Source organism: Cyprinodon tularosa, unplaced genomic scaffold (assembly GCF_016077235.1).
Source record: "Cyprinodon tularosa strain WSP-4 unplaced genomic scaffold, ASM1607723v1 ctg95, whole genome shotgun sequence".
NCBI classification, from domain to species: domain Eukaryota; kingdom Metazoa; phylum Chordata; class Actinopteri; order Cyprinodontiformes; family Cyprinodontidae; genus Cyprinodon; species Cyprinodon tularosa.
Genome location: NW_024039729.1, coordinates 842,284 through 860,116, shown reverse-complemented (window position 1 = coordinate 860,116; position 17,833 = coordinate 842,284). Strand labels below are relative to the sequence as shown.

The 17,833-nt window shown below is 38.4% G+C and overlaps 3 protein-coding genes across 3 annotated transcripts; 1 reads left to right on the top strand and 2 right to left on the bottom strand.

Moving 5' to 3' along the window:
- The first annotated feature begins 185 nt into the window (after nt 1-185).
- Nucleotides 186-7,327, top strand: ruvbl1 (RuvB-like AAA ATPase 1). The gene is made up of 11 exons (XM_038275270.1): nt 186-326; nt 1,161-1,247; nt 1,341-1,473; nt 2,687-2,838; nt 3,119-3,208; nt 4,946-5,095; nt 5,186-5,249; nt 5,344-5,542; nt 5,631-5,733; nt 5,802-5,893; nt 6,999-7,327. The coding sequence occupies exons 1-11, from the start codon at nt 186-188 to the stop codon at nt 7,156-7,158; spliced, it is 1,371 nt and encodes a 456-aa protein (XP_038131198.1). The 3' UTR covers nt 7,159-7,327.
- Nucleotides 7,328-9,045: 1,718 nt separating this feature from the next.
- On the bottom strand, nt 9,046-10,190 carry mustn1a (musculoskeletal, embryonic nuclear protein 1a). Its single transcript, XM_038275269.1, has 3 exons — nt 10,026-10,190; nt 9,822-9,948; nt 9,046-9,315 (listed from the first exon to the last, which is right to left on the bottom strand). The coding sequence occupies exons 1-3, from the start codon at nt 10,032-10,034 to the stop codon at nt 9,218-9,220; spliced, it is 234 nt and encodes a 77-aa protein (XP_038131197.1). The 5' UTR covers nt 10,035-10,190; the 3' UTR covers nt 9,046-9,217.
- A 2,486-nt stretch (nt 10,191-12,676) lies between these two features.
- On the bottom strand, nt 12,677-17,188 carry rft1 (RFT1 homolog). Its single transcript, XM_038275191.1, has 10 exons — nt 16,976-17,188; nt 16,820-16,905; nt 16,601-16,723; nt 15,754-16,045; nt 15,430-15,564; nt 15,088-15,348; nt 14,857-15,001; nt 14,665-14,770; nt 14,325-14,574; nt 12,677-13,157 (listed from the first exon to the last, which is right to left on the bottom strand). The coding sequence occupies exons 1-10, from the start codon at nt 17,036-17,038 to the stop codon at nt 12,993-12,995; spliced, it is 1,626 nt and encodes a 541-aa protein (XP_038131119.1). The 5' UTR covers nt 17,039-17,188; the 3' UTR covers nt 12,677-12,992.
- Between the last annotated feature and the right edge of the window lie 645 nt (nt 17,189-17,833).

The window sequence follows — 17,833 nt, the reverse complement described above, 5'->3', positions numbered from 1 at the left end:
GGGAACTTCAGTGGAGCACTTCCGCTAATTTTCCCTAGTAACCCACATGGAAACCGATTTCTCTATGTTTTGAGTTACGGCGCCGACTGCTGCGGTTTGAAATAATCAATCGAAAAGAAGCATTTTATCACTTTCTAAGGAAACTAGCGTTCCCTGCATTTCACATAAACACATATAACGCAGCTATGAAGATAGAGGAAGTAAAAAGTACTACAAAAACTCAAAGGATTGCCTCTCACAGTCACGTCAAAGGTCTGGGGCTTGACGAGGCCGGGAATGCTAAGCAGGCGGCATGCGGACTGGTCGGGCAGGAGGCTGCAAGAGAGGTAATATTCTGTTTTTACTACTTTGTTATTGTTTATCTCTGAGTGAAAAAAAAACATTGAATAAGATATCTTTCGGCTTTAACACTGCACGGGCCCCATTTACTACATATGCTAACGTTGTTAGCATCGCCAGGTTGCTTTTTATCTCTAGGTTGGAGCTTAAGGATGCGAGGTTAAAATGTCCTCATTTTATGAAATATGGAATAAAATAAATCCTGTTTTGTTCAATATCTTACTAAATATCTCCCTGAGTATGAAGAATATAAAATATACATGTTATGTTGAGATGCTGATATGAGAATAAACAAATATTAATAAACATGATGATAACAATGTAAGTCATATATCTGTAGAACCTACACTGATAGCTTCCTAAAGAGTACAATAGTACTATCTCTGTTTTGGTCTTAAGACACCTTAACCAACTGTGAGTTTTCATATACTTTTGGTTTTGTTTTTATTAGAAGGTCTGATTATGGTTAGGGACATTAATGTAAATGTTCTCACGAACCGACAAATAAGGTTACAAATATGTAATCAGTTCAAAAAAACTAGAGTTTGGCTACAATATTGCAAGTTTAGTTGTGCAACTTTTAAAGGTTCCTGGTATCCTGCAGGCCTTTTGATGGTCATTAAAATTACTTATCTGCTCTTGTTAGATGTACTTGAGAAAGTAAATTTCATTAATCTTTTGTTTCATACTTTGTTTCTTTTTAAAGAAGATTTCATTTATAACTACACTTCCAAGGAAATGTGCTTGTAATTGTTTTTGCAAGCATGCACTTTTTTGTGTGTGTACCGGTATATTGATGTAATTACGCGTAATGTTTCCAGGCCTGCGGGATCATCGTTGAGATGATCCGTTCCAAAAAGATGGCAGGAAGAGCAGTTCTGTTGGCAGGACCTCCCGGAACAGGAAAGGTCAGTTTACCAAAGTGTTGATCTACATATGAATTTAATAACTGGGAATTTTAAGTTGAATGGTGACTGTTATGTCTGCTTTCCAACCTGCAGACTGCCCTTGCTTTGGCTATGGCACAGGAGCTAGGAAACAAAGTGCCCTTCTGTCCCATGGTCGGCAGTGAAGTGTACTCGTCTGAAATAAAGAAAACAGAAGTACTTATGGAGAATTTTAGAAGAGCAATTGGTAAGTATGCTAAAGAGCTCTTTTCCTAACCTCTTTGTATTTAAATGAACCTGTGTTATTTACACACCAGCACATTTAATGCTTTAATAAAAGAGATAATTATTTTATTTAAGGAAAAAAAAGTCTGTCTATTAATGCAAGTCTCTTGCACTGGCAGTAGGAAAAGAAAGAGCTCACTGTTTGAGAGGTGTTTTTGTCTTTTTTTTTATAAAGAAAGGCTAAAGTAAAATCCACCCCCTTTTTATTGCTTTTGCATCACTTCGCATACTCTCTGCAAAGATAATTTCAACAAGGTTTAAGTAAAAAAAAAAAATATGGTTATAAAGTCAAATGAGTGAAATTATTATTTTTTTTTTCTGACCTGCAGTGAAGTCACAACCCTCTTTGCTATACATATTTGAAACAAGTAGTACGCATTGCACTCCCTCCCATTTACTCTGATACCTTTTTGTAAAACTAAGTGCAATTATAAGTATTTTTTTTAATGTAACTTATGGTTGTATAATTTAATTGTAGCATAAAATCAGCTGCTCTCTGGGGGGGTTTGACAGCTTAAGTGACCAAATAGCATCATCAAAAAACAAGCAACACATTTTGTGTTAATGTCCACCTGGTATTGATAACACCATTTCTATTGCAGTTTGTGTTTTAAATAGTAAGAGATAGTGCCAAAAAAAAAGCATTTCTCTGAAACAAAGAACTGTCAGTGGAAATCAGCATCCTCCTTCCTTAAGCTGGAAATTGATAGTAGATTTATAGGAAGGTTTTCTAACAGAAGAGAGAGTTTTTATCTGACTGAATCCTCCCGCTCACTAGAGAGGAAATGGGGCTTAAATAGAGTTCATCAACAGCACATTTGCTCCACCTACTAGATTGATTTGATTTTTTGGGGTGCTGGACTTAATCCTGAAATTTGTCAGCACCTTGTCAGTAACAGCTCTGCAACACAGCCCCTGCCTTAGGCCCAGCTCTCTTACACACAACATGGAGGACCCTGCACCTGTGTGCTGCTCGTACTCAGATCTACAGCCTGGGTGAAAGAAGTGTGATCATGTTACACTGATGCTCTGGCATTTATCTGACAAGCACACGTTCTTCCCTGTTATAAAAGGAATTATTCAGTAGCCTGAAAGATGTAGCGGCTGAGCTGATGCAGGAATATAAAGACTTGATTTATCAGCATTATGAAGTTTTTGTGTGTGTATATGTTCAGGTCTGCGCATCAAAGAAACAAAAGAGGTGTATGAAGGGGAGGTGACAGAGCTGACCCCATGTGAGACGGAGAATCCTATGGGTGGCTACGGAAAGACCATCAGCCATGTCATCATCGGCCTGAAGACAGCCAAGGGCACCAAGCAGCTCAAGGTCAGGTTTAGAGGTTTACACTTTATCCGTACTTCTATTGCATTGAATAAATAATCTTTACATGTTAAATACTTCATGAAACAATTTGTACAATTATTGAAAACAAAAACAATAAACGTTTTTTTTTTTTTTTTATTGTGCCAAGTTGGTAACTTGAACTATGTTGAGCTTTACTTATAGGGGTTTGATTTACAATTCAAGATGTTCATTTTAAAGTATAGTTTTTGTAATATTATTGAATGTGGTGTCGACCTAAAATAAATTTTGCTGTGTTCTCTAGCTGGATCCCAGCATTTATGAGAGTCTTCAGAAAGAGCGTGTGGAGGTGGGAGATGTCATCTACATCGAAGCTAACAGCGGCGCTGTCAAGGTAACTTTTGAGTATTTCACATTTTGTTAAAGTGTAAAAAAATTGTTAAATATGTTATATTTATATAGCAGGAATTATGTGTTAAAAAGAGGAAGCTGGTTTTTGTTAATTTTCTTTTCAATCAAAATAGTGATTTTTAATTAGAATTTCCTTCGTATCAACTGTAAGCATGTAAATGTTTCATTGTTTTATGCTTTTCTAAGCTTGTTCAAGACTAAAAAGCCGAAATCTGATTCTATAGTGCTTAGGAAGGGATTGGCTACAATGATTTCCAGTTCTTACTGCCATCTAGACAAATTCTTTCTGTTTTTTTTTTATGTTCTATAAAAAATAAAACGTGCTGCACTGTTTTTGACACTGAAACTGTTTTAGGATCTACCTAAAATTGTAGCTTTTACAAAACCATCCCCATTGACGCATCAGAGCCTATGTCCAAATCCTGTGGTTCCTTTTCTATACCCAACAGACTTTCATTTAACATCCTGCACATTTTTTTGCAAATTCCATATTTCAGGGCTCAGCACTGCTGTGGTATGGGCAATACATTTTTGGAGAACATCTGTATTTTGTATTTGATAATACAAATACAGGACCAAGTATTCTGAAAAGCGGAGTCTGCAAAAGTTGAACATTTAATTCAGGTACAAAGTTGGACATTTCTACCTGAAATATTAGTAGGAACTTAGTGCATGTTAATTATTCACTGTACTCAGGGTTTTCATAATGACCTGTAGATAGTCGATGGTCATCATAATGTTGTCTTAAATACTTGTATTTGAAACATCTGCTGTAGTAGAGCAATTACCTTGCATTAATCCTTGTGATTATATTTATAATAAATGGTAGAAATTGTTTTTTATACATTAAGATGCCTTTTTTTTAATCAGATTTGCAGATGAAACTATATTGGAATGAAAATATTATGTTAATTCAAAATTTCTGTGTAGATGTCTCTGTGTGTGGGCTTAATGTGTGCAGTGAACCTAGAACAGTCTGCAGATGGTATGCTGCAGTATTAGTTTAATGCTTAATCAGGTCATTATCTCTAAAGGCTATAATGGAGTGTTACCTAATATATGCTCAGCCCGCTTTATTAAAAGGACTGCAGGAATTTTGGAGGTTAAAAATGCATTTTAGAATCTTTTACCAGTGGCACAGCACATCACGCCGTTATACCAGGTACTTTTGTCATCCCCTGCCAGATGATATCCGTTACTCAACAACAAAGAATGCTCAATGGAATGATAATAAACAATGGATTGCGTTAATTTCATAAAAAAATGAATTTCTTTTATGAGACCAAAGTTAATTTTTCTCTCTCCTGTCCGCTTCATGGTGGCATTTTGCTTTCATATCCCTCTGCCCTGTTTGGAGCTCGGCTGTAGTCCTGCTCTACTCATTCCTGCAGCCCTTCATTCTCTGTCTATCTGTACATCTCTCAGCGCAGCTGGCCGGTGGCCCCCGAAGACAGGCAGTGATGACGGGTCTTTTAGTCGCTGCAGGTGGGCTGTGGAGGCTCGGATCTGCTGTAGTTGGATGGCAAAGGAGGGGGCCTGGGTGGCACATTTGTTACTGTTGACAGCAGCCTCATGACCCATTTGATCCCTCAGCCAGAAGTCTTCTCTCTGCAATGAGCTGGCAGCAGCATCACACACCTGCTTCAGTCCTCCTGCTTTGGCCCTGCTGTAAAAAAAATGTTCTTGGTTAATGAAGTTATTTATTGTGATGTCTTTGCAGAGACAAGGTCGCTGTGACACCTTTGCAACGGAGTTTGACCTTGAGGCAGAGGAGTACGTACCACTTCCTAAAGGTGACGTCCACAAGAAGAAAGAGATAGTCCAAGATGTCACACTTCATGACCTGGATATTGCAAATGCCCGGCCACAGGTTAATAAACTGTTCTGATTTGCATCCCTGAAATAGAAGTTATTTATTAATATTGAGAAAGATTGGTAAGCATGAAATGTCTCATTCCAGGGAGGTCAGGACATACTCTCTATGATGGGGCAGCTGATGAAGCCCAAAAAGACAGAAATCACAGGTACTGAAAGGCATCTTCAAACTCCCGGCAAATAAATGCCCAATGCTGATCATCTTTAACTGTCTGAAGAACTGCTGTTGTTTTCCTGCCTCAGATAAACTTCGTGCGGAGATCAACAAGGTGGTGAACCGCTACATAGACCAGGGTGTGGCTGAGCTGGTACCCGGCGTGCTGTTTGTGGACGAGGTTCACATGCTTGACATAGAGTGCTTCACTTACCTTCATCGAGCTCTGGAAAGTAGCATTGCTCCAATCGTTGTGTTCGCCTCCAACAGAGGAAAATGTTTGATCAGGTGAGAATCCAGATGTGCTTTTGGATAAGGAAGGAAGAAAAAGTTTCAGAGTAAAAACAAAAAAAAAAAAATTGCTGTTGTTCATCAGGGGGACGGAGGACATTAGCTCTCCACATGGGATCCCTCTAGACCTACTGGACCGGGTCATGATAATCCGCACCATGCTGTACACACCACAGGAGATGAAGCAGGTGAGTCTTTCAGGGTCTCTGGGCTATAACTTGTTGTTATATGTATTTAACGAGGCTTTGGGTTTTAGATCATCAAGATCCGTGCTCAGACCGAAGGGATCAGCATCAGTGAGGAGGCTCTCACACATCTGGCAGAAATCGGTACCAAAACAACCCTCAGGTAGATACAGCCTTGGATTCACCTTTCTTTTTTTTGTTTTGTTTTTTTTCATTTACTGGATTTACTGGGAAGGTTTCAAATTTAACACACCTGTGTAAATTCTTAGTAATCCTGGACTGAAATTGAAGTATTTATATTTAAAATGAATCAGACAGTTGGGGATAATCCATCTGTCTTTGCATCAAAATGGTTGTTTGATTCATCAATTTGAATAGTTTTCCAACCTGCCTGTCAGCTTTGCAGTGTTGGGACGAACATGTTAAGTAACATGTTACAGTAACTATCTCACCTTTCCAGTAAATAATTGTTTAATTCTATGTAAAGTTTATATTTTATTTTTGTTAAATTACTCAAAAAAGCATTATTTATATGATTCATACCCATTTTGTATCCAATTGAAGGAAATCTGTGTGAATAGAATAGAACTTTATTGTCATTACACTGTCACAAGTACAAAGCAACGGAATGAACCCTCTGCCTTTAACCCATCCCCTTGGGGAGCAGTAGGCTGCCACTGTGCAGCGCCCGGGGAGCAGTGTGGGGTTAAGGGTCTCAGGGGCCCAGAGTCGCAGTCTGTGGGATTGGGGCTTTAACTCAGGACCTCTGGGACACAAGCACAATGCCCTAACCACTAGGCCACCACTTCCCCAGATGTGCAAAAAATGAATGCCAAAACATTTTATTTTTGTTTAACATGGTCACATCCACATAATTATATTGGAACTCACTTGACTAACCACACACATCAAAACAGTTAAGATACATTTTAAATGTTTTCAGATGTGTAGACCTTTAATTATTTTATTTATAAATAATTGCACACAAGCCCTGCTTGAACTGCCATCTTAATGTGGTGGAGGGATTTCTGTGCACAGATGATCTCAGAGGCTCTGTTATCGGGGGCATAAATGCCCCTGGTAGGGTCTCCTAAGGCAAACAGGCTCTGGATGACAAAGAGCAGTTCAAAAAGCCCCCATAAAGAAGCATAATGCCAGCAATTATGGAGGAGCCGGGACTCCACTTTGGAGCCAGGCCTGAGGTGGGGGTTTGTTGGCGTGTGCCTGGTGATCTTTGCACTGATGCACATATTTCTTTGTCCTCTCAGGTATGCTGTCCAGTTACTAACACCAGCCAACCTGCTGGGCCGCGTTCAGGGCAAAGAGAACGTGGAAAGGGAGCAGGTCGAGGAGATTAATGAGTTGTTCTACGATGCAAAGTCATCAGCCAAAATCCTTCAAGATCAGCACCACAAGTTTATGAAATGAAAGTCCGTCTAGCTTCTTCCCCTCCATGCTCAGATGTCACCTTCTCTTTCTCTGCTTTGCTTTTTTGCATCTCAAGCCTTTCACTGTTGTAGTTCTGTTCTAATGGATTTATGGTTTTAATATTTGTTGTTTAAGTTTTTGAAATAAAAAAAAAAGCTCATTCATTTTGCTCCTCGTGTCTTTTGCAGTTTTAATACCTTTCAAAGAGTTAAATATAGAACAACATAACTTGAATACGTGCGTATCACTGTTATCAGTGTGAAGCTTTTAGTAATTGACCTATTGCTCAATATAATATAGTGCAGGTGAAGGGAGATAGGGAGTGCTAAAAATCTGTTTTTACACAGCCTCTAAACACTAGGAAGGACCTTTTTACATAAATATATAAATTGCAATCCTTTTAAACTTGGAAAATACTACGTATATATGACTAAGTAAACATTTTTCATTAATCCATGTTTTTTGAATTAAAATTCAAAAGCAACATTACCAATTTTAAGTCTAGTTGGAATCATAATTTTTCTTATTTATTGAACTTGGCTAAAGTAGTGTGTTCAAAGAAAGACTGAGGTATATACTTTTCTTTGTGCTAAATAGAATAGGAAAAATTCAGGAAGAGAACTTTAGAAATTATACACTCTTCATTTCTCATGTTTCAGATCTACACTGATATAAGAAAATACGAATATTTTTTTACTTTATTTGTTATTTTCAAAACAAATGACTGAATTATGAATTGTTTTAATATTGTTAAAATTGGGACACAACTACATCATGCAAAGTGTATTAACTGTCCCCTGGTGTTCAAAACTATCGGCGGCATAAGAAAGTAGGTCAAACTGCTTTCAGGCTCTGAAAAGACATGATAAATACTTCATCCATGCAGACAGAGCATCTGCATAAAGAAGTGTCCGATTTGTTAAGTTTAGGAATATATTTTTTAGTTATAGTGCATATTCATTTAAATAAGGTCTGAAGCTTATTAAGGTAGATTTGTGTCTTTATTATTCAATTAAAAAAAGGTTGCTTCAATCAAAAAATATATTTTCAATTAAAACACCTTCACTTCAAGGAAAAAGAAAAACTTTACAATCTAAGAAAACTGTATTTGAATTTAAAAAATATAGTTGAGACTCAAAACAATACATAAGAACACTGCTTTTCTTTGATTGAAAATGTTTTCTTTGATATAAGAATTATATATATATATATTTTTTTTTTAAAGAAACGTTTTAAATTGAAGTAACATTGTTTTTTGATTGGGCCTTATAATGGGTAGGACATTTGTGTCTTTATCATTCAATCAAAAAAGTTGCAAACAATTTTAATTGAATAATAATAAAGACACAAATGTACCTTCATAGCAGCTCCTCCTGACAATATTTTTGACAAAAAAAAGAATCTTCCAACCTGATAACTTTAGATTCCATTACATTTGAAACCATGTTGGATAGGAAAGGAGAGATTTACCCATACTGTTGTATGTTTTCTTTATGATTTATGAGTAGTTTATTTAGATTAAGGTTTCATTTTTAGTAACTTTAGGAATCTGTTAAACAAAAAGCTGGTTTTATTTCTGTTGTTTGATATGTTAGGAATATTTTTTTTCCCCCATTCTTTTCTTCAACTACTCTAATTCTTACATATTTGAGTCCTCTTTGTTTCTTGCCTGCTTAGCTGTTCTTGTTTTGCCAACTATTTTGTATTTAGTTCTGCTTTGTTTGTGTACTTTTTTATTCCCCATTTTAGAGGAATTTAAATCCTCATAAGATATCTTTAAAGAAACTTTTGTACAGAGCCCAGATGTTTATGCTTTGAAATACAGCAGAAAGCCTGAGTAAAACATAGCTGTTTCAAATCTGTGCTTAAATTAATTGATGATAGAAGTTTTACTTAACTCAAAGCTTTATTAAACATACCTCTGCTGGTAATAGTTGCATGATATGAAACAACAATAAAATAATGTTTTCGGCCACAATACACAGGCAGAGAAAACAATTGGTCGCATGCAATTCACATGGAAGAGGCGGCGATCATCCGTGCTGAGGATGTTTCTCTTTTACTTCCTGGGCTCTCGAGGCGAGCGGGTGTTGAAAGCAGTCTCTGCCCCAGATCTCGCTCCACTGAACACAGAGGGTGCAGCTTTACCCTTTTTTTCTACAGAGAACCAAGATAAATCAGAAGATTTCACTGAATAGCAGACAAGCTGTTACATAAACATGCGACTACACTGGAAAAACGATCTAGAAATAAACAAAAATGTCTTAAATGAAGTGTATTTCCCCTAATTTGAGTAGGTAAATGAGACAATTGTTTTCCTCTTATTTTAAATGTAAACTGTCTTTTTCCATTGGCAAAATGTCTCACTTTCCTCCTCAATTCAAGAATATATTCACTTATTTAAAGAATAAAATGCACTTAATTAGATTTTTTTGCAGTATGCTCATATTTAATCCCCCTGGATAAGACTGGAATGTCCCATCATTAAACCCCATTTCTGTATATGGACTGGAAACTACGACATCGTACATAACTCCCCTAACAGTCATTATGTGTTTCCAATTTAACCAAATACAAAAGATAAAAAAAACAACTAGTTGTAGTGAACATAGTTTCAAATAGCACTACCATAAATGTGTTAACATGTATAAAATCATCCTCACCACACTCCTCCATTACTTCAAAAGTCTTGCCCTTCACGGACCCACTCCCACCCAGTTTGTTCTTTGCTTCAGTAAGGTCCTCTTCTCTCACCGCAGGACGCTGTGTTTGTTCATCTTCCTGTGTAGGCTGAGAGAAAAAATAAATAAAAGTTAAACTAATCTACAAATCTGCGGCCACTGAAAACTGAAAACTTTAACTCTTACTTGAGACATGGTGTTCACACAAAGGCAGATTCTCAGCTTTAGATATTCTTCTCTTCCTGACAGCTGTCTCTCTGCTAGGCTGCCCCCGGCACTCGCTCACATAAACAGACAATCTGGCAATGATTTCCTAGTGAACATTAAATCTGCTTTCTGGACATAAGTGAGCAGGCTCCTCCTGTCCACAGTCTCATTACAAAATGATGAGATCACGACTGAAACTTGTGCCGTTAAACTTCACCTAACGAATCCCAGAGATGTAGGATGAAGGGTTTTTATTTGTTTCTGATGGACTAAACTTCGTTGGGAATGCTTTTGAAGATTGCCAAGTACAAACATAACAGACTAAATGTATATTATAATGCATCAAACCTCTCGGCAGACTCTTTTCTAATGTTCACTTATACAATATAAATACAATTCCAACTCACAGTACAACAAACTGAAATATGTCTCATTGTAAAAGAATGCTTTCCCAAGTCCTCCTGCTTGATTCCCAAACCGACATCATTGTTTAGATTGTGTGTAATCTAAATACAGCAAAACAGAAAGACCAACAGATCACTGGAAAGTGTTTCCCAGCAACATGTCGGGCTCGCTGAACAGATCCTTTAAAATGTGATCGCTGTCATCCTTATATACTTATTTAAGGAACCTGAAAATACAAAGCTAGAGAAAGAGATCAGGGTTTTGCTTCTTTCGTTCACGTTCAACAAAATCACATGGGTTTCACTGATGCTTAAAACTTTCCAAACAAGCAAAATTCTGATCTAAAAAGAAGCCTCAGATTTACAGACAGTTTACATGTTTAGTACTAAAAATGTAAACTGTCTTTTTCCCTAACTTTACCTCTTCACTAAATCCCAGTAATGATGCTACTGTTATGTAAGATGATTCAGGTTTGGTTATATGTTCAGTTCAAATTAAGTCCATTTTTATTAAAGGGGTCATATCATGCAAAACCGAGTTTACATTGTCATAGATGAATAACGTTAGTTCAGTGGGTGAAATAGACGTACAGAGAAGTTTAAACCCCATCGACACCTCCTTTCTCTGCAAATCTCACAATATTAAACTTCCACCATAAAACGGGCGAATCCAAACGAAGCCCCGAGTTGACGTCAACTCGGGGATGTTGGCTTATTTGGTTCTGGCCTGTCCTTTTGTCACGCCCTGAGATTTACAGACCAGCCCACTGGTTCACTGGCCCAAGAACATGAACAGAGGTAGGTGTAAGACACCAGTTTAGCTGTTTACCAGTTACAGTTCGGTTTACTTCCTCAAGAATGACAAAGCGAGCAGTTTCTCTATTGAAAATGAGCCAGAATCACTGATGTAAATGCAAATTTTCACAGTCTTCCCGAAGACTCAACAGGCATGGATTATGTTTGTCTATCAGAAGATCCTTCCTGCCTTACAGGGCAGGCGGGGATACCATCACTGTGTCGGTGGTCTGGTCACCATATTAACAACTTATTGTTTCAGTGAGTGAGTGCTTGTTGCTATGATGCGTCTTTGCTCAGCAGCTTTGCTCTTTGTAAACCAACCAATCAGCGCACATCCCATCTAAATATCCATGAGAATACCATAAAAGGAAGAAAACCTGTTGTTTCATTCTGGGGCTTTTAACCAGGCTTGCATTACGGGGGCATAGAACAGCAAATACGCCATTTTCAGCCCAACCAATGTTAAAACATCCTGTTCAGAGACCTTAAGGACCAGAGCTAAATACCCTATATAATCATACTATGACCCCTTTAAAATTAGAGCATTTCCTGTTGAATTCAGCAGGTTAGTTAGACACTTTGCCATTGGAATAAGACTATTTACAGGGAAGGTATTCCTCTCTACTGTCACTAAATGCTTGCTCAGACTAAGGAAGCACTGCAAAGGAAGTGGTCAATTTTGAATTAGGCAAGTTGTAGCTCTTAGCTCCTTTCACAATGGTAAGAACTCTATCTTGGATAGGAAAGGGACTCCATACTGCTTTGATTAATCTGGACAGCCTTACTGTAAGTGTCACACATGTTATCACTTGAAGGAACCACACATAGGCGATGCAAGTCAAAACTAATCCTACGGCAAAAAGAACTGAAAAAATGAGGGAAATTTTCCATTATAAAACCCAAAATATATGGTGTGAAAATTTGCATGTGTCACAAAGAGTATTGTGAAGAAATAATATATTTGTTTTAAACTCTGTGAGGTAGGCTGTGGCTACACATCCTTTCACACAAGATTGTGGGAAACCTTACAGCTTCTCAGCAACATATACGAAGGCTAGGACATCCCTATGCTAAAGGAACCATGACAAGAAGCATCCTGCTCCCTTTTCCTACCTCCTTGCTTACTGCCTGCACTATTCAGACAGAACTTATTGTGATTGTTGACGCACTTGGCTGAACTGTTTTTACCAATTAGCAGTCCATTTGAAATCCTTAGAAAACTGTACCAATCCTCATTATATGATTACTACTTTGGATTTATCCAGGATTGAAATTAACGGTGTTTTATCAGATATTAATCTAACTAGATCAAATAAAATTGGTTTGAATTCAGTTTGCACTTAAAAGGGTTCTGTGAGTAGAGTATGAATAAGAGATTACATGTTAGTTGGCTCTAAAGAAATAAACCAAACTGAAATAACTCAGCATTCAGAATGTTTTGTTCTCGTAGCATTGAACATTTATACAATTTCATCCCAGTTACATTGTTTTGTTTAATCTGTGCAAAAAAGGTTGGTAACAGAAATCAGAAGTATTTTTCAAGTACAGTCGTTGTTTCCATTCATACATAGATCCTAAAACAAAAATAATGTTTTTAATACATTTCAAACAGGAATGTTTTAAGAGTAAATAATAACAATTACATTAAAATAAACTTCCCGTCCTCTTTATGTCTGTTTGGCAGTAACTGATATCCAGTTTCTAATCTCCTTGTGTTTCCCATCAGCAGCAGTTTCTTGTGTGATTAAGTCTGTTTCTTTCTGTAACGGGGCAGCAGCTGTGTCCTCACAAACTGAACGAGCCGAGTCTCTGTGAAAAGAACAGCCACCAGGACGAAAAGCAAACAAACTCCTCCCACACAGATATGGAGCATCCTGAGCAGCCAGCCGCCGTTGCAGCAGAAAGCAGCCTGAAAATTGAAACAAAAGTAGCTGAATTCATATGAAAAAAAATGTCGCATAGCACTTTCTTGCTAAAATATTTATTACACTGAGCTTTATTACATTCTGTCATCTTATATATCATCTTTGTTTTTTGTTATATACATTTAGAAGTACATTACTGTGAATCGGACACAATAATTCCTTGACTTTATATTATTCAGTGATAGCTCTGATTGTTTTAGTGTAATTGTCTTGCTTCTAATTTAACCTTTGCCACCAAATGATCGTGTATTTAACTCCATCCATCTTTTTCCAGTTAATCTGATCAACTTCATTCTCCCTGCTATATTAGAGCTTCCCCACAGCATAATGCTGCCACCACCATGTCTTACAAGGGCAACGAGCAACATTTTAAAAGGAAATTGTATAGAGGAGGTTAGATTCAGGATAAGATCTGTATTATTGTTATGCAAAAGAAAAACCTTAGTTTTTTCTCTTCAGCTCTTTTTATGGGATTGGGTAGGAAAATCTATTTTAGTTCTCTATGTGGGTTACTTATTTTAAATCATTTCACATTCATATGTAAACAGAGTTTGCATTATTTTATGGCATACACCACCAGTAACATTTTTTCTAAAAAGTTAAAAGATCAATCCACATCCAGGAAGCTTTTTCAATTCAAAATGTCAGAAATGGCATTGGGGTCAAACCTTAAAAGAGTGGACCTAAAACAAAGCCTTGCTTTGGCTTAGAAAACACGCAAACTGAACATGAAGAAGGGGTCTGCCTCTTGATGCTGATTGATGTCTATAAAAGAGCTATATACTGCCCATTCCTAAGGGTCAGATCCGTTTTTCCGGTTCATTTTGCCTGTTTTCTAAGCCAAAACCAGGCTTTGTTTTTGGTCCACTCTATAAAGCATCGAACTCAACACTATTTCTGACATTTTGAATTGAAAAAGCTTCATGGATTGGAAAAGAAATGTCTTCAAACTTGGAAAAAAAGTCCAGTGGATTGTTTTAAAATTTTTTTGGAATGAATATGACCTGGATGACTGAGAATCTTTACCAGCATACTACAGTAAAATACATGTAAGCAAAAAAAATTGAAAATGTTCAAGGCTCTCTAAATAAATATAAACATTAAATGCATAAATATAAACATATTAAAAGATAAAACCATTTCAGAAGTACCTCAGAAACTGCTGTAACCACAGCGCTCAGGATAAGCACCACCAGCAGGAGCGGGGAAGGCAAAAGGCCTCGCAGAGGTTTCCACTGACTGAACTGGAAGTAGTGGTGAATGAAGAGCAGGCTGTGGGAGATCCGTAGGGCCATGTTGAGGCAGTTTGCCAGTATGAAGCCAACGCCGCCGGCCCACCATGTCAGCATGTAAGACAGGACGAGGAAGGACACAGACAAAGCCAGCATGACCAGGTTATACCTGGGGAAAAAAAAAAAAAAACTCAGAGATAAAGTAACAGATTCCGGGTTGTGTGAGATCTATGAGCATCTGTTTTGTCTCACTACTTACTTGTCGACTTCCTGTTGGCTCATGGCAGCGAATACAAAGCACTCTGTTACACCGTTCACAGCCAGTAGGAGAACATAGCAGCTGTAGCATCGCAGCAAACCAGGTCCTTGAAGTAAATCAACAGATTACCATACCGAGAACAGAAGGGAATCAAATATTCTTCAGAATTTCTGCTGAGTTTGGAACATGTACCAGATCCACTGCTTAACAGAGCGCCACCATAAAGATCCAGAGCCAGGTGAGAGTATGCATATCCAAATACGGTGATGATCAATCCGATCACCAGTACCAGCTTCATCAAACACTCAAGGACCTCTGCTGCAATCGCTACATCTTCCTGTGTAGGAAAATACAATATTAAGTGAGAAAAGCAGGGATTGCTACCTCATTGTGTTTTGATTTGTTCGCACCCCCTCCTCAGACCTTTTTCTGACTTTCTATATCCCGTCCTCTCTCTAACACTTTGGCAAAGAAGATGTAGAAGCTCTCCTCGATGGGCAGGAAGATGAAGCGAGCCACCATGGAGCCCAGGTTGTTTACAATGTCATAGATACCCTGGTCGCCAAAACTGAGGACGTTAAGAAAGGTCATGACGTAGCGCTCCCCCTCTGTCAGGATCTGCTTCAGGAAGGACTGCTTGAAAAAGCTCCACGTGAGCCGGGCCACGGTCCAGTCTACCAGTGGCTGTAAATACAGCAGATTTTTGGAATGTTAGAGCGCACTGGGTGACTTCAATCATTACACAATCTGCATTGAATTAACAACCTCTCCTTTAGCTTTGCAAGGCAACAGATCCCTGACGTGCTGCAGAGGAAATTTCTTCTTTTCTGCTTCTTTGGACCCCAAGAAACGAATAAAGTAAACGACGTAGCATACCACAAAAAATCCTGTGTACACCAACTAAAAGAGAAACACGAGGTAACACATTATTGAGAAATGCCAGGAAAAAACGTCATCTTCAATGTTTTGAGACATAAAAAACTAAAGGGTGCTAAGTGTATTTGTATTGTGCACAACATGGACTATGGTCTGTAGTCTACATCACATCACATCGGTATGCGTTTTATTCGCAGAGAACTGTTGTCTTACATGGGCAGCAGAGAATATGTAAAGACCCCAATCGTGCGCGAATACCACCAACACCACGGTGACACTGCACTTGGCGACCATCGCTAAGCTCTCAGCGATCACTTTCAGTCGCACAAACATGTGCGCTTGAGCCAAGACCCAGAGGGGCTCAGCCAGGAGCTCCTGCACCCCTGAGAAGGCAAACAGCACCACAGAAGGACCATAGTGAGGGACCGTCTGGGCATCTGGCACCTCCAGGAGCCACAGCCACACACATCCAAGAAGAATGGCCCACAACACACCGAGAGGAACTCTGAAGAGTGAGACACAAGAATCTGTGTGTGAGGGGAGGGAGGGATGCTGAAATATGATATAGACTGGTTGCTAAAATAGGCTTATCAATAAGTAAAACTAAGTACCCTAAACTAAGAGATTGAAAGGGAAGCTAATCTAAGATATGGTAACTAAGACAAGGCAAGGTCAATTAAGCCATGGCAAGGTAAGGCAACCTAAGTGGAAATAAGGGAATGGAGCCTGAGAGAAGCTTTGCTATTGACAGTTAAGATAAGCCAAAGTAAACTGAGGGAAGGAAAGAAAAAAAAAAAACAAGCTACGTGTAGCTAAACTACACTAAGCTATGCATTTCATCTGCATTGTTTGATCTCCATAGTTTATCTTTGATGTTCAGGACATGAACCTTTCCAAGCCACAGTTCAGACCTTAAGAATCATCAAACTCTTCGGTCTTCAGTTATTTCAATCCTGAAGTACTCCCAGCTGTTATTAAACCCCACACAAATCTAATGTTTCCTATTGAGACATATCTGCTCTTATCAGCACCTACCGTAACTCATGTATGAGTAACTCACGTCAGCCATAGGAGGTTGATGACTTGTCTCCAGCTGCGGTTTGTCCCTGATTCTCCACTCAGACAGGCTCTCCTGAAAGCCTCTCTGGATAAAAACACTAGCGTGGAATATAACAACGTGAGCCTGAATCATAGAGATACACAGAAGTATAAGTTAGAGCAGCAGGTGAGCAGAAACCCCCCTCCTCCTGTTTTTCTCTCTCAGCATCTTTATTTTTACCTGACGTTCACCACCCCGATCAGCTCTTTGGAGACGAATCTCAGCGTGAAAGCGTTCAGGAGGAAGGTGAGGACGCGGAACATCACCTGGGAAACACGAACTAAGAAATCAGAAACACAACCTTTAGACCGACTCGGAGCACATGCAATTATTCACCTGTAGCAACACGTTATACGAGGCCAAAGTGGACGCATTCTTCAGGATATCCTGGGTGCTCATTTTGAAACTTTGAAACCTTCGGTCTGTTTTTATGTCAATGAGGAACCCGAGTGTTTTTAGGATGGAAAAACATCCTTTACTCACTGATTAGAACAGCTCATACAACCTGAGTAGAATTACTTCCGTACACATTGTACGGAATTACGTAGGGTGATGACGTAAAACGTTTGTTCTTAAGTGTCCCCGCAAGAGGGCGTAGTTCTCCCTTTGACGATTTGAGGCATGGTTATAATGCCTCCCGGTTGGACGTTTGTCTTTATTTCTAAAAATAAAGATTAATTTTTTACAATAAAGGAGTAGGAGTAATTATTTTTATTTATATAAATATTAAATAACAATTTAGGCCACCATAGATACGTGTTTGCTCTGCCAATGTCTGAAAATACTTTTTAAGAGATGTTGAAAAGCATTCTGATATAAAGTTATCGTTTTTTTTATTTTATTAACTGTAAAGTTGTCCTGTGGGATAAACCACCACACTAGTCTTTCAGTCAAAATAAATTCGTGACAGCTTTTGTCAGTGCTAAAAAAAAAAAAAAAAAGCTTGGGCCACAGCATGATGTTGCACCACTCTGCTTCCCCTTGGTGATGATTTTCGGGGCAGTTCATATGCAATACATATTTTATGTTGGACATAGGTAAACAAAAAAACTGCACATTGGTCTGGTCCAACGAGAGCACCCTTTTCCATCTCAGATATCCTCTGTTGGTTCTCCTCCCTTACTAGACTGCAGGGTAAACCAGTGAAAGTTACCCTGAGCTCTTGTTCTCTGCAGCTCCTCCAGTCACTGTGGT